Source organism: Rhinolophus sinicus, linkage group LG05 (assembly GCF_036562045.2).
Source record: "Rhinolophus sinicus isolate RSC01 linkage group LG05, ASM3656204v1, whole genome shotgun sequence".
NCBI classification, from domain to species: domain Eukaryota; kingdom Metazoa; phylum Chordata; class Mammalia; order Chiroptera; family Rhinolophidae; genus Rhinolophus; species Rhinolophus sinicus.
In genome coordinates, this window is record NC_133755.1 from 43,381,200 (window position 1) to 43,398,801 (window position 17,602).

The following is a 17,602-nucleotide window of genomic DNA, read 5'->3' on the forward strand; positions in this document are numbered from 1 at the left end:
CTTGGCTCATGCTGTGGGCTTTCCTAAAATCTCTCAAAGGTTCACAAATTCAAACAAGCAGCATATGGGTCTCAGTTCACAGCTTATCCTCTCCCAGGCATCTCCAACCCCAGTATAGGTGAAATGTATCTGTGGAACGCTTTGTGGCTTATGACAAGTGGCCCCAGGCAGGGCACAGGCTGTAGCTGAACCTGGCCTGGGCAGGGCCCCTCCCAAACGACATGCCCAAAGGGGAAACTGGGCAGGCACCAGAGCCCTGACTAAAACAAATCCTCCTCTATGGGGTCAGCCCCTGCAAAACAGCTCCTCCACTGTAGGCACAGCCAGTCCAGTCTGAAGTTCAATCCCTCCCATTGATATGCAAACACCAACCAAGCCTCAACTACTTCAGGTGGGCATATGTAACCCACTCAAGGGACACACCTGGAGCACTAGGCTCAGGTAACCAGGAACATTGTGCCACTGGGCCCACAGGACACCTACTACATAAGGCCACTCAACTTATAACCGGAGACATAGCAGCCCCACCTAATACACAGAAAGAAACACAGGGAGGCAGCCAACATGGGGAGACAAAGAAACATGTGCCAAATGAAAGAACAGAACAAAGCTCCAGAAAAAGAACTAAACAAAACGGAGACAAGCAATCTAACAAACGCAGAATTCAAAACACTAGTTAGAAGGATGCTCAATGATCTCTGGGAGAACTTTAACAAACAGCTAGGAAACATAAAAATGGAGATAGAAAACAAAGAAAAACCAGTAGAAACGAATACAATAACTGAAATAATAAATACTACATTAGAGGGAATCAAAAGATTAGATTAAGCAGAGGAAAAATCCGCTATTTGGAAGATAAGGTAACAGAATGCACCCAATCAGAATCCAAAAAAACAACAAGGATTGTTTAAGAAGTCTCTGGGATAACATCAAGCAAACCAACATTCACTGTGGTACCAGAAGGAGAAGAAAGCAAGGTATTAAAAACCTATCTGAAGAAATAATGACAGAAAACTTCCCTAACCTGACAAAGGAAATAGATATACAGCCCAGGAAGTACAGAGTCCCAAACAAGATGAACCCAAAGAGGCCCACACCAAGATACATAATTAAAATGCCCAAGTTTGTTAAAGACAGACTCTTAAAAGCAGCAAGAGAAAAGCAGTTAGTTACCTACCAGGGTTCTCCCATAGACTGCCAGCACATTTCTCAACAAAAACTTTGCAAGCCTGAAAGGACTGGCAGGAAATATTCAAAGTACAAAAAGTAAGGACCTCCAACGAAGATTACTCTACCCAGCAAAGCTATCCTTTAGAATGGAAGGACAGATAAAGAGCTTCCCAGACAAGAACAAGCTAAAGGAGTTCATCACCACCAAACCAGTACTACAAGAAATGTTAAAGGAACAAAGATTAAAAACATGAGTAATAAAATGTCAGTAACTACGTATCTATCAACAATTACTTTAAATATAACTGTAAATGATCCAATCCAAAGACACAGAATGGCTGAGTGGATTAAGAAAACAAGGCCCTTAAATATGTTGCCTACAGGAGACTCTTCAGATTGAAAGACACATACAGACTGAAAGTAAAGGGATGGAAAAAGATATTCCATGAAAATGGAAAACAACAAAAAAAGCTGGAGTAGCAATACTTATACCAGACAAATAAGACTTTAAAATGAAGGCTATAACAAGAGACAAAGAACCCACTAATCCCACCTCTAGGTCTTTACCCCAAGAAACCCAAAACACTACTTCAAACGGACATGTGCATCCATATGCTCTTTGCATCATTATTTACAATAGTCAAGATGTAAAGGCAACCTGGGTGTCCATCAGTGGATGAATAAAGACGTGGTACATATATTCAATAGAACATTACGCAGCCATAAAAAAGAATGAAATCTTGTCATCTGCAACATAATGAATAGACCAAGAGGGTACTGTGATGAGTTGAGTAAGCCAGACAGAGAAAGACAAATCCCATTTAATTTCACTTATATGTGGAATCTAAATAACAAAATAAACAAAACAGAAACAAACTCATAAATACAGAGAACATTTTGATCGTTGCCAGATGGGAGGGGGGTGTTGCGGGGATGGGTGGAAAAGGTGAAGGGATTATGAAGTACAAATGGGTAGTTACAAAATAGTCATGGGGATAAAGTATCGCATGAGGAATATATAATCAATAATATTATAACTATGCATGGTATCAGATGGGTACTTAATTTATCAGGCTGATCACTTCGTTAAGTCACATGCATGTCTAATCACTATGTTGTACACCTGAAATATAATACTGAATGTCAACTCAAACTGAAAAATAAGTTATTAAAGAGAAAACTGTACTCGTAAACAAATATGTGAGTAAAACAGTTGCATATTTAGATTACTCTCGTTCACAGTGGCTAATTTTCATACACCTGAAAATGGGAAGCCTTAATACATTATTACAAAAGTAAAACTACAAACAGGCAAATTGAGTTCAATCCAGTTTCAACTATTGTGCAATATTTAAAATAGTCAATCAATTTCACTTTATATATTTATTAGCTGTAAAAATGCAAATTCGATACATCCCTCCATCAAAGCCATGTATAAATGAAAGTTAAGGCTCTTTTCCTGTGTCATACATACATTTATTACAAACGTGTGTCTATTTAAACCACCAACACTGATCACCAGAAAGACAGTCACCAAAATATAGTGCTCTATAATACCTGTCCTCTTTCCCTTATTGGCCAAAGAAATCCAGAATATTGTTCCTACTTATCACTCAATGAAATACTTGTGAGAACAAACAGCAAATAGCTAACACCAATTCAAAAGCAGGAGTGAGTTCTTAACCTAGGGCTCCGACAGATGGGCTAGAATCAGATTTTAACTTATTGCTTATATGTTTAGCAATTTCATGAGGAATGGACTATAAGAACCTTCATCATTTTTAAAAGGTTTTATGGCCTCAAAAAGATACTGAATAAGAACTCTAAAACACATGTATAAAATAAAATGTTATGTTTATAACATCTTTATAATAGCCAAAAGGTGAAAACAGCCCTAATGTCCACCCATAAGTGAATGGAAAAATAAAATGTAGTGTGTATGTGTATACATATATATAAAACATACACACATACACACACACACATATATAAAATGGAATATGTATCTAGCTTTTAAAAGGAATACAATTCTGACATGACAATATGGATGAACCTTGGAAACATATACTAAGTAAAATAAACAAGACACAAAAACAAATACGGCATGACTGCTCGTGTGTTACCTAGAATAGGCAAATTCAGACACACAGAACGAGTAATAGTGGTTAACAAGAACTGGGCAGAATGCGTGACAGAGCTAATGTTAAGTGGGTAGTTCCAATTTGAGGTGATGAAAAATTCTGGAGATGCATAGTGATGATAGTTACACAATGTTGTGAATGTACTTAACACTAAATTATATACTTCAAATGGTAAATATTGTTATGTATATTTTATCACAATTTTACTTTATTAAAGGTTTAATATTTCCTGTAACAAAACAACAAAAATCAATTTTATTAAAATCCACCCTCCTTTAATAAAAGTCTGTCTTAAAGTGGTTCCTGTCTCCCATTGCTATGTGGATGCAAGCAAATATTAGGCACTGTTAGGTCTCAAGTAAAGACCTCTTATGAAAGGTCGACATAATTGGGGAACTTTGGAGGCACCAAAGTGTTACCTATACCAGAAGTGGTAGGAAATTACTTTCTGTCAATTATGTATGATACTGAAATAGAACATTTGAAAACACTGCCTTGTTTTGCAAGATATAAAATATGTATTTAATCAGTATTAACTATTTTCCTTTTATTATCCCTTCATGGTGCAAAACTGGGAAAAATATACAAATAGGAGCGCCCACCGGTCAAATCTGAGATTAGACTGATGTTTCATACAGTACATTCTATGGGAGAAAAAAGGGACTTTCTCGTGAATTTGCTTTAGACACAAGGGCTTGAGAACCCAAAACCTTAAATTTTCTTTTCAAAATCACCAAAAAAGGAAACTACTACCATCTATGTTCAATAGTGAGTAACATTATCAACTTACAATAATATACAAATAGCTGATGCGAAACAATGCTCAACATCATTAGTCATTAGAGAAATGCAAATTAAAACCATAAGAAGCCAGAAGTAAACACATTGACCATTCCAAGTTTCAGTGAGGATGTAAAGCATATTCACATACTGGTAGTGAAAAAATTATACAACCATTTGGAAAACAGTTGGAGAGCAGTTAAACATACAACTACCATATGATGCAGCCATTCTACTCCTAGCTAATCAAGTGGGTGACAGGAAGTGGGGGGGGACAGGTAGGGGAGGAGAGGGTACTCACATAAATGAAAATCCTGATTATAGTGGTGGGTATATGCAGAGTCAAAACTTATCAAATTGTGCACGTCAACATATGCAGTTTATTATGTATGGCAAATATACCTCAATAAAACTTAAAAAAAAAAGCAAATGCCATTTCTAAAAGCCAATATTGCTTAAAGGCAACATACTGAACATGTGATCTTCAATACAATGGGAGATTTTAAGCATGGGAGTGACCTGATTATTTCTGTTTCTAAAATATGCTAAATCCTTTGTAGTGACTATAATACAAGGAATGCACAACAGTTGGGCATTTAAGGAGCCCAGTTAGGAAGCTATTGCAGAACGTTTTTCAAGATAATTTGAGACTAGTATATGGTTATTTGGTGAAGCTGAGATATTTTCGTGGGAGAAAAAACTGCAAACATATACGCTGTTTACTCATACTGAGCACCCAGAAGTACAGAGGGCTTTAGATACATTACACAGCTTATATCATATCTCAACAACCTTGCAAGACAGTCAAGATTCAAAGAGGTAAAGTAACTTATGCAAGATCATGTAATAAATGCACCGTTTGCCTCATTCCAAAGGAAAGCACTGTATAAAACCTTATGGGTAAAATCAGCTTTGGTCTTTCAACTTCCTAAATTGTAACACAGAACTGCACAATTCAGAAACTTTAATTGTCCAACTACCTTTAAGCAACCAAATTCCAAAATGTCCAATTATGACTTGATCACTTTGGACTATTTTATTAATTCATCATTCCTATTTCCAATGTCAGCAAATTCATTATCTCATGAAATCATCTATAAGCCATTTTATGTCCTCATAGAGTAAAACATGATCCTTTGGTTTGAATGTAAAAAAGATACCCTTATACAGATAATCTTGTTTTTCAGGGAGGAAAAAAGGAGTCTTTCAGTGTGTCTTCCTTCCTCCTTCTTTACAGTTTGAACTCTCTAAATCACATACAAAAGTTATTTTTACAAAGGGAGGGGGAATACTTGGATAATGAAAGTTAATGTGCAGCCAAGGTGTCAATTCAACACCATTGACAGTCGTTGTGTACCTCTAATTAAAGTGATTAGCAAACACTCCCTATCTGGAAACTATTCTATTTCACATATTAAAATATCTCCATCTTTCTTAAGTCAAAAATATTTAGCCTTTGACCTATAACTCACCTATGCAAATATTCACTTCAAAACTTAACCTCGGATATCAATTACATATACATAATTTACGAATGCAATATTGGCAAAGTCATTAGGCCCTTAAAGTAATGAAGTAAATTGGGGAACACTAACTCAATAATAAGCAATTCATTAATAATAATATATACTGACAAATATATACCAAGCTATAAGGATGCAATAAAGATATTCTCTGATCCCTGACACCATTAAACTAACATTTTGGAGGACAGGACAGTGAGAAAAACAATGACAGCCAAGTGTGATAAATGTTATAGTGGGGAGTGGGAAAAACTCCAAATAGAAATATTTTTCTGGCCTAAAGCAAAAATGATAAAAACCAGAGCAACGTAGTAAATTTTGTGTTTTATTATGAAGTTATATCTCCCTTGATCTTTTTTTTTTTTTTAAAGATTTTATTGGGGAAGGGGAACAGGACTTTATTGGGGAGCAATGTGTACTCCCAGGACTTTTTCCCAAGTCAAGTTGTTGTCCTTTCAATCTTAGTTGTGGAGGGTGCCGTTCAGCTTCAAGTTGTTGCCCTTTCTGCCTTAGTTGTGGAGGGCGCAGCTCAGCTCCAGGTCCAGTTGCCATTGCTAGTTGCAGGGGGCGCTGCCCACCATCCCTTGCGGGACTCGAGGAATCCAACTGCCAACCTTGTGGTTGAGAGCCCACGCTCCAACCAACTGAGCCATCCGGAAGGCAGCTCAGCTCAAGGTGCCCTGTTCAATCTTAGTTGCAGGGGGCGGAGCCCACCATCCCTTGCAGGACTTTGAACCGGCAACCTGTGGTTGAGAGCCCACTGACCCATATGGGAATCGAACCGGCAGCCTTCGGAGTTAGGAGCACTGGAGCTCCAACCGCCTGAGCCACCAGGCCGGCCCATCCCTTGATCATTTTTTAATTAAAATCTTTTACTCAAATGTTTTGAAAAATGTTCTTACATGGTTAATTATTCTCTGTGTCTTCTGCTCATTGAAATTGTATTCGTCGGTGATTCACTGGTACAGGAGATACTATGGGAACACAAAGCAAGAAGCGTCTAACCCAGTCTAGAACTGTCTAGAGGTTTTCCTGACAAAGTGCTAAAGAAAAATGCTATTACCCTAAAAGGACATGTGAAAATTAACTTATACTTATAGACAAGAACCTGACATCAGGTAATAGAATTGTTATATTGGGGAAAAAAATGTAGAGAACATAGTTTGGCTTGCTGTTTGTGCAGCCAAACCTATATTCCTTTAAAAATACAACAAGCATTGCAATTTGTGTAAATGAGCTTATCTAAAGCACCCAAACTGATGATCACGCCTTTCTTTTAGCACATGCAGCGCTCATTACATATATACCCAATTTAATGCTCACATATTATTTTTACATACATGGTTTATCTTCCTACCCATAGCACTTTGATGTAAGGATATATTTATATAGTCTTAATACCTAACAGTGCTTTGTATGAAGCATACACAGAATATATGCTCCAGATAAATAAATATATATGCTAAGGAAGTTGGACAAATAATAACAAATAAGTGGCAATGACGGCTTTAAAAGTCACGACAATTAGAGGCACAATATTTTGGGGATTATACTAATTCATTTCTAATACTAAAGTTACTTAAACAGGTAGGAAAATTAATATTCAGAAATGTTAATTTCTTGAAATACAAAATCTTGATTGGAGACTCTTCCCAGTATTGACAATGTTAAAAAGAATAAGATTAATATAGTATTGAATTTATTTTCCAATGTTTTACAAATGAGATCAATTACCTTAAAAACAGGAGTCATTAAATCCATCATGCAAAGTTGCTGTTGCATATCTAAATCTAGGGTTCACTAATATTCTCTGCGAGCCATTGTGCATGCTTTTCCAACAAGCTTCTAAAAGAGCCTAGAAGTTACACCACACACTTTTTCCTCTGTGCAAAGTCTTCACTGACAATGGCGACCATATGCGGGGTGATAGAGTAATTTCAGGTACTTTTAGAAAATTTACAGCCCACTTAATCCGCGTTTTGATTTTTCAAGGAGGGCGCAGCTCATGTGGGGATTGAACCAGCCAGCCACCTTGGTGTTTTTAGCACCATGCTCCAACCAACTGAACTAACCGGCCACCCCCTAAACCCCACTTAATCTTTAACACTTATGTTGAAGGGAAATGCAGGGAGAAAGGTGATTGTAGTAGATGTGTTTTTTTTAAAAATAAATACTACTTGCAGAGAAACAATGAAGTTATCTCATCAACACAGAATAAGAACACACGAATTAAACAGAATTCTCTTACATCAGGCAAAATAATCACTGCCCTTTCCCCTTCACATTTTCAAACAAGATGACAGACTTTCAAAAGTAAACAGTGTTCGGCCTGGTGGCTCAGGCGGTTGGAGCTCCATGCTCCTAACTCCGAAGGCTGCCAGTTCGATTCCCACATGGGCCAGTGGGCTCTCAACCACAAGGTTTCCAGTTCAATTCCTCAGGTCCCGCAAGGGATGCCCCCTGCAACTAAGACTGAACACGGCACCTTGAGCTGAGCTGCCACTAAACTCCCAGATGCCTCAGTTGGCTAGAGCGTGTCCTCTCAACCACAAGGTTGCCAGTTCGATTCCCGCAAGGGATGGTGGGCTGCGCCCCCTGCAACTAGCAACAGCAACTGGACCTGGAGCTGAGCTGTGCCCTCCACAACTAAGACTGAAAGGACAACAACTTGAAGCTGAACGGCACCCTCCACAACTAAGATTGAAAGGACAACAACTTGACTTGGAAAAAAATCCTGGAAGTACACACTATTCCCCAATAAAGTCCTGTTTCCCTGCCCCAATAAAATCTTAAAAAAAAAAAAAATGTAAACAGTCTTACATCCCCTGGAATATTGTATATTGGATACTTACATATTGATATATGGGAGCTCTTGTAACTATGACAAAAACCAAAACACACCACTCCCATTCATGTAGAAAGCTAAAAATGTCAAATCTTAAGGGAAATCTTTAGCCTCTAATTTTTTTCAGTAACAAATACAACCATGACTTTGATAAACTAGCATAATTTTAAATCACTTAATTTTAAAGCTGGAAAAGGTCATTTAAGATCATCTAGTACAATCCCTGTGTTACAAAGCTGAGGTCTAGGTATTTAGAAATAAAAGGACTTAAATTATGCTACAGTAAAATGGTGCTGAAGTATAAAAGTAAACAGCTTTTTTTTGGTATGGTAAGCCATGGCCAAAGTTAAATTTGCCACTCAAACCACATGTATAAAACAACAGAAATGAAGGAACAAAGACTGCACTGAAGGTCTGAGAAATGAAGTAGTATGAAGAAGGATTTATTTGGGCCACAAAGCCAAAACTTTACTTTTTAGTTTCTGAGGTCGCAGAACATCATCTAAATGGTTTCAACCCAAAATAAAACATTTTAAAAAATAGGAACCTCTTTAGGATGCATTATTTCCTCCTGCACTATCATTCTTAATCTTTGGTTTATAGTATATTAAGAATATTGTTGGGGCGGCTGGTTAGCTCAGTTGGTTAGATCGCGGTGCTCACAACAAACACCAAGACTGCCGGTTTGATCCCCCATGTGGGCCACTGTGAGCTGCCCCCTCCACAACTAGATTGAAATAACTACTTAACTTGGTGGGTCCTGGAAAAACGCTTAAAATAAATTTAAAAAAAATAAAGAATATTGTCATTAAAACTTATCTTATTTACCTCTAAACATGCTAGAAAGATGTAAATCCAGGTCATTATCCACCATAAAAATAACATGAGACAGCAGGTGAAAGACAACATCGTGAAGATCAAGAATCAAAGAAAGGGGACATATTTTAATAGAAGAAAATGCCACATTGTGCTCGCTTCGGCAGCACATATACAAAAATTCCACCAAAAATAGAATACCCTCCATTATAAAGCCTAGACTTTTATTTATGTATTTTTCAGAGACAAACAAGTGATATAAAGTAGGTAATAAAGGCAGAATGTGAAGAATGATAACTGCAAATAATTCTAAGAGACTAACCTTGACCCAGATTTCTTAAACTATGATATGACTACTTTTACTGGAATACTACAAAGGGGAAAGTTAAATATTAATACCAGGCATCACCACATATTCATTTGCTGATCTTTCCTTATTTTAGATGTCAACCTCTTATAAGGCACACCCATAATGTCAAAAGGTAAAGTCCTGTGACGTTTAAAACTTGTTTTTTCCTTTCCTCTTTTAAATTTGTGTCATTATTCCATGTGTTACAATATTCATTACTTGTCAGTTACTGTCTGGTGAACTTAAAACAATGTGCAAGAGCACATAGTCAAATTTCATTTTACTTCAGACATTGTCCAGAATAACTATGAATTGATACACATTTTTCACCACGGTATTTATTATAAAAAATTTGACCCATCTGGTCTCCTCTTTCCCCCAAAAGATAACCTTATAAACAACCTCCCTTGCCACATGATTAAATCAGTAATCTCCATCGGAACAAAATAAACTACTAGATTCAATACATCCACCATGCAAATACTTAACTATAATAAAAATGCCAGGAATAATAAAATTCTGAATTTACAATTCGTTAAAACATTTTCCTACCTTCACACTGGTTCCTTGGAAGAATCTTCCACCTTGTTTTTATCACATTTTCCAAAATTTGTAGTCCATAATACTGAAAATTGGAGAATAGAAGCATGTGAATATATTGTTATTAAGACTGACAACTTTCAGGATTCACAAATGGACAGACATTCACACATTTACATCTAAAGTTTCAAAAACATTATGCTACCAAGTTTAATTACATATATTAAACAAGGATCTATTCACCCATATACTGAGTTTTCATGCATTTTCCTCATTTTATTGTTTATTACTCTATTTAATGTCCTGCTGTTTATACATGCTCACACCAGGAGGAAGAACCAAATAAAAAGCCCTTTAGCAGCCAAATGGGCTTATCTGAAGAAGGAAAACTAGCAGCCAGATATGAATTCACAGCATAAATGACTGCTCATAGGCTCACGTACTTTAACACGACCAGGCTCCTAAGAATTTAGCAGCTTGGATGCTCTTAAGCTTCCTACCATCCTCTAGGAGTTGTAAGCTCTTGGCCAAGCATTAAAGTATTGTCACAGATACTTTCTATAGAAAGTGTTTACAAACATCACTGGTGTGTTACTTAAGGAGCAGCAAGACACCCAATGGGTTTAATTTTAAATTTTAACCCCACCCTTATAGTTGCTATTTCTACTAATTTAAAGATAAACTTTTGTGCACAGTCAAAATAATACACAAATGCATGTTGCAATCTGTTATCTACCTTTCAGGTATTCCTTCCTGAATATAAAAGTTGTAACTAAAAATGTAAGAAAGTTAATAAATACAGATACCACTTTCACGGCATTTTGTCCCTCCTGCTGATTACTCACTCTAAATAGTCAACAGTGTTGAAAATAATTTATAATGTTACTGGAGTTGAAACAGAAAATTACTACCATGACCAATTAGTGTGGATAGACAGGAGGAAAAAAAGGGACAAAATTTGTGGTATGTTTCAACTGGGTTGAATTAGGGAAGAATAAGCTACAATACCCGAAAGGTAAACTCATTCACATATAGACATACAACCTCAGATTGCAAGTTTTGGCTGAGAATAAGAGTTCATCTTTAAAATGGTTAGTCATCACACAATAAAATAGGAGCATTAGTATTTCAACCAAAGGGATCATATGAATGCTCATTTTATCCATAGCACAATATAGACTGTCCCAAACTACATTGTGCTCAAACAATAAATGTTTTTGCTGTTTTCTTTCATTTTAATATTTCATACTTGTGAGGAAAATTTCGCCATTTCAACTCAAATCCTATATTTGGCAGAACATTCTTTAAAAAGACTTCCAAAATAAAAACAAAGCCAAAGCAAAATTCTGAAAATACAAATTTGATGCCATTCAAGGGTTTCATAACCAGCAGTAAATAGTGAAGCTTTCTATCCTATTCATGTACACCTCTCTAGATCTAGGTCTCAGAAAAATGTAAATAAAAGCAAAAAAGAAACTTTCTGATTGACTGAAATTCTAAATTAACTTTAAAAAAGATACCACCCTAAAAGCTTTAATTTTATAGGCATGAAATCAGACTGTCGAGAGTTTTAAGGAAGTCAAAACAATGTACCTTGGAATATACCCTCTTGCTCATTCTCAACTAATCAAAATCCACAATATACCAGTAAGAATAGTCTTACTGATAGCATTACCATATTTAGCCAATTTTTTCAGCTTACACTTACTAACTGAATATTCTCCTTCCTTTGTTGTTATTTATTTACTTCATGTTTAACACTTTGTTACCTAAATTACCTATTTACTAACCTCTAGTCCTTTCTCCAACTGTAAAAAGGTAGCGTTAAGTTTGCAGAAGACACAATTCACATTTGCCTCTTTCTGCAAAGGAGGCTGAAGCAGTAAGCCCAATAAAAGCTTTTCGCAAGTTAGGTTAAAGTAATACACAGATCACCATCATAATATCCTAAAATCCAATCTCTCCTATACATTAAGACTTTACACATGAAGAGAAATCACATTTCTTTTAAAAAGAGTATTTTGATTCAAAACTCTGAAGCGAAAGCCAAATCTGAACGCCAATCATAAATGACTACTTATAAATAATCCAAACATCATTCTAAAGAATTACATTTCTGCTTTACATCTCAGAAGTTAAGAAATCCACTGCTGAGTTATGAAGATGAGGGACAGATAACAGCAAAGACTAAATGAAAAAATAAATGCATGAAATGATCCCTATGGTAGAAATTTCTACTGAGCCCTTAGAAATACTTATTTTATGCATTGAATTCCCCTTTCCCCTCCCACCGCCCATGAAACAAAAACAATTGATGAACAGAATTCAGTTAAAGGGAATCAAAAGGGTAGACCTTGTGGAGGCCTGCCGTCAAAGCCTAGCTGTGTCAGTTGCACAGGAAGACACCCCTTTTCTTCCTATTACAAGCAATCAACATAATGGAACATTATGATTAATATCAGGTAGTGTTAACATCTTTAAAGAAAAAAAAATGATTGCATAAAAGCCAAATGTCATAGTGCATAAATTTAGCACCAAATCATTTGTAATTTATGTAAATGGAAGAATTCTTTACCTGTTGCTTTCTTTCTGTTCCTCTAATCATCTCATTTTTCACAAGACAAATTTGAGTTTTTAAAAATACTGTTGATAAATCAACTTAAACATTAGTAATGTCTGTCAGTATAAAAAGCAAAATTTACCAGGCAAGCAAACAGGCAAACACTGTTATGTTACTTAAGGTTAGCACTTTGAGGAAGTTCTGTATTTTTGCCCTAAAATTTACAAGATGTCAAAACTAATTAATATTTTAAAACTGTTAATTAACACAGTCTGATTTCAGAAACACGTGAACATGGCTATTTTCTGTTTTAACACAATATACACCAAGTGGAAACCTTGTATGTATTAAACAGAATGCCATGCATGATATTTTATTACTTCAAGGCAGTTTAAAGAGAAGTGTGAATCATCAAGCCTAAAACAGTCAAAACACATTTTGATCAACCCTTCTGTTCAAACTTAAGAAAAAAGGACCCAAATTATAACATTTTCAATTGCAAATAAAAACTGAGTGCCGTCCCATTAAAAGCATCGGTACCAGAGTAGGGTTTTACGCTGCCCATATAACTTGATGTTGGAGGTGCCTAGCCTGTATTATATTGATTACTTGCCCAAAATAATTCCTTAGATGTTGTTTCATCTCTGAATAACATTCAGAATTTATGCTACTTAGATCTGTATACATATTCTAAAAACAAAAAACAAAAACAAAACCAAAACAAAAAAAAGCCTTGCATACTAGTCCCGATTACAAAACTTCATTCATAATTCTTAGGACTATTTGCAAGAATTAATTCTATGTTTAAGGCTAAATTTTGAAATAAGTTAACAATATTAAATGATTTGAGATAACAAATGCTAATACTAAAAATGAGATACCTTCCTCAAAGTTTATGTCTGGAAGAAAGGAAGAAATAATGGATTTTAAAACCACCACTTGCTTACTTTCGTGTTCATATTCTGTGAAAATTCCAAAATTGTGTCGACTCTTGTCCACGCATCAGGATGCTCCTTTAAATGTGTCAGTACTTCTTGAGCCATTCTTTGCTAAAATATTATACAAGAAGAATTTTAAGCTCACTTGTTCTTTTTAATCATTAAAATGGTATTGAGCAAGGCACAAATCCTAAAAGGAAGGTGATTTCTAACTTTTAGAAATACTCAAGAAATTATTAGTCTTTATAGAAATAAAAATGTTGTTGCTATCGCTCTTAAACTTCAATTAAAACCAGAAATATGTATTCCTTTGAAAACAAAAGGTTTTTTTGGTATTCTCAAAACTGAACTCAAATTCAATCAATGCTAACAAAATAACAATGATCTACTCTGACATAAACGAGTTCTCAGCACTTACAATCAACCAAAACCAACACAGAAAAACGCATCTATTTAGAGATAAACTATGTAATGGTATACTGCTTTTCAAGAGTCACCAAGATATCTCCAGCAAAATTTATCTATAAAAATGTATTTTATGGGAAGACAAATATAAACTAGGTCTAAGTAAGACTCAAATACCTATATATAGAGAGAACATTAAGGCCTTTGACCTTTTTAAAATGGTCTCTTAACATTTTTCTGTTCTCTGAACGTCCTAATTTCATAAATTAAATCTTAGCTTATTTTCACAATTTTCCTTTTTTGCTTCTAAAAATGCAAATCCAGAAATAATATTACTTATGTAGCTATCACCTAGAATTAACACATTAACATTGTGTTGTACTGGTGTCTTTCTTTTAAATATAAAAGATTTAAAACTTAAGTCACCTTTTATCCCTTTCTCCAGTGCCATTTCTTTCCTTTCTTCCTTCTTTAGAGATAATCACTTTCATGAATTTGTTCTTTTCCTGTCCATATTTTCAGAGCATGTGTATGAATTTCATAAACAATACAGTTGTCTAGTCACTGAATTTTATATAAACAGTATACTATAGAAACCCTTCTGCCATTTGCTCTTTTCCTTTGACAGTTTTCGCCCTCACCTTTACTCAGGTATGATTGAAAATGGAGTTTTAAAGATCTAGCCTGTTGACATTTATCTAGTTTTTTTAACCATTGGTTTTTCATATGACATAAACATATTTTAACAAAGCCTGTTAATTCTCTTGATGCATTTTTCAAGCAACAGCTTGATCTTTTTTTCACCTTCAAAAGCTATTTGTTGCTCAACTGGATCCTCCCTAATTATCTTTTACCGTTTTCGATCATGTGTTGTAAGCAAAAAGTTTGGTTTTAAATTACCCTTCTATTAGACAATTTACTTGATCAAGGATTTAATCCTACGGTTATAAATAAGAAACATCAAAAAGGGGGAAGAGAAGCATTCTTATTTCAACCATCTCTGACACAGATACCTCATAATCTTTAATTGGGCTTTTATTCCACTTTACAAAAAAAAATCATATTCCTACTTTGGCTTTGTTGAGGATTTTCCTTCGGGTAGTAGTTATATCACATTCATGATTTTTCCCATTAATCAACCATCAATATATACTGCTTATTGTTTTAAAGACAACATTTGAGAAATACACACCCACTAAGTTAGGTAGTGGTTCTGTACCTTGACAACACCACCAGAACCACCATGGAACTTGACAGAAAAATCAGCTGCCTTGGTTTCCCCTGAGGGTCTGTGGTTAGAGCTAGAGTGTAAGCTCATAAAATACAATTTGTGAGTGAGTGAGTGAGTGTGTGTGTGTGTGTGTGTGCGCGTGTGTGTGCGCGCATGAGATTTCATTTCATTAAGGGATTGACAGCTTAAGGGGCGATAATCATGTTACATAATAACTGACAAAAGGCAGAATAGTGTTGCAAGTTATTTAGGACCAAACCACATTTTAGCAGTGTTTTGATTCTCTCCTTGAGAATATCTAACTAGATATTCATTTCTAACTAGACACAGACTTGCACATAAAATAGTAACAAGTATCAAGATAAGGTGTATCAAAAATCCATGCCTAATAAAATTATTAGGCAAGATATTACTCAGATCTTTTGAAGTGATGAGGATTCTACACATAAGTGAGTACTTCCCACACTATCACCATTTGTTTCAATCTCTGCATAAATCATGTTCTTTCCTTTTAGTCGCCCTTATAGTTGTAATTTTACTCTCTAAAAGATACTTCTAGTATTTGCATTCTAGTGTCTTGATTTCTCCCTAATCCCACTATCCTTACATAATATTCTTTTAACTTAAAACTCCAGGAGAGATTTAAAAGACACAAAAGGAAACGAAAGAGGGAGAAAAATCTGGCATCTCCCTGTGTTACTAACTGAATGGTGGAAGTATTCTAGTTGCTAAGCAATAGATTAAAAGAGTTAAAGACACTTAACACAATACTGGAGAAAACACCCAACTCTTCCATATCTTTTTTCCCTGGCTGCCTACTTGGCTGGCTAAAAATAGAAAAAATGCTTATTAACAGAAGATAGTCCTAAAGTTTTAGTGCTAAACATCTTACTTTTACCACCTAGGTAAAAGTTCTGCCTGTAGATTTTTAAAGCCACCATTTTAATCATTTCATCCCCTCTAAAATTATGTAGTCCTTTTTCAAAAGTTAATCTACATCTGAGTTTAAAAATTTAATTAGCGTAATTTCTCATTGCCATTTTTTGCACATGTTTTATAAGATTAGGGGAAAAAAACATGTTTTAAAAGTTTTATCACAAATGCTAATTCTTCTTCATTATACTTCCAAAAGTACTGATTAAACAGAATCCTTCTAAGTATCAGGTACCATAACAGGTGCTTTACAAAATCCTCCAATCTCTTCTTGCAAGATGAGTAACACTTTTTAGATGAGACTCTAGAACAATGACTAGAAAACTTATTGGAATAAAATTAAGCCATCTAACACTAAAAACGTGTTTTCCACTGCAACTTTCTACTTCTCATTCAAAGTAAGACCCCGAAAGAGGTGGTTATGAAAAATAGACCAAACTAGAAGTATAAAGCCATGACTTTTAGAAAAGGGGTTCTAACCTGACTTTAAGCTCTAAGCCTGTTTTCTTATCTATACTATAACAAGTATCAGTTTACTGATTATCTTTAAGCAATTAATTTGTCACAAGAGATCTAGAAATAAAATCCTTACTTTTTTGGGAATGTAAATTTTGCCTTTATACTTTTCCATATCTACTTCTACAAAAAGTCAAATTTAAAACAAATCATTAAATCTCAATACTGTGACACATTACTTAAAGCAGTATTACTACAACATATTTTTCATTGTAAAAATTACTGCTACTTCTCAGTTATAAACCTAAAACAACACTGGTCTCTTCATTTATTTATAATACTCATTGATGTTGTGAACCAGTTAAAAAAAAGCATGATTAAACAGCAGTAACTAAATGATGTGAAAAAATTAAATGCCCATCTTCCTAATTGGCTAGATTTGTGCTTCTAATATACTCAAAGTTAAGCCCAACTTTATACTTCATGCATTTCAACCGTTCATACTTTCTTGCAAAGCTGCTGCTTTCCATACATCCATGTTAGAGTGAAAATGAAGCTTAAAACTTCAATGCTGCATGCATAACACAAGGAAACTACATGATATGTGTAATAAATACAGATGGAGTAACTTTTTCAGGAATGCCTTTGGAGACAATATTGATCAACTGCCTTTAGGACTATAAAACTGGACTAACAAGCTTATAAACATCACCACAGAGTGATTTTCTCCACTCATACAACTTTCATGGTCCCTTTTCATTTAAAATTCTCTTCATTAAAAAAGCTTTTTTATCCAACAGAAAAGAAACTTTTACTCACTTAAAATTATGTGATTAACTCACATGGTGAAGATTCAAGATCGCCCAGTTTCTTCTTGTAATATACATTTTTTAAATTTACAAACATTCCTGTCTC

The 17,602-nt window shown here is 35.0% G+C and overlaps 1 protein-coding gene across 4 annotated transcripts in view; it reads right to left on the reverse strand.

The window, feature by feature from the left end:
• The window catches only part of XPO1 (exportin 1), a 43,716-nt gene that overhangs the window by 21,260 nt on the left and 4,854 nt on the right, over positions 1–17,602 (reverse strand). For 3 of the 4 annotated variants that reach the window (XM_074332035.1, XM_019717573.2, XM_019717580.2), the window contains exons 3-4: positions 13,672–13,773; positions 10,177–10,249 (exon numbers count right to left, since the gene is read on the reverse strand). In XM_074332035.1, the coding sequence (XP_074188136.1) occupies positions 10,177–10,249; positions 13,672–13,773 (175 nt within the window). Of the gene's footprint in view, positions 1–10,176; positions 10,250–12,517; positions 12,582–12,739; positions 12,903–13,671; positions 13,774–17,602 lie in introns of those variants that run through there. The other variant, XM_074332036.1, reaches the window with a different exon arrangement.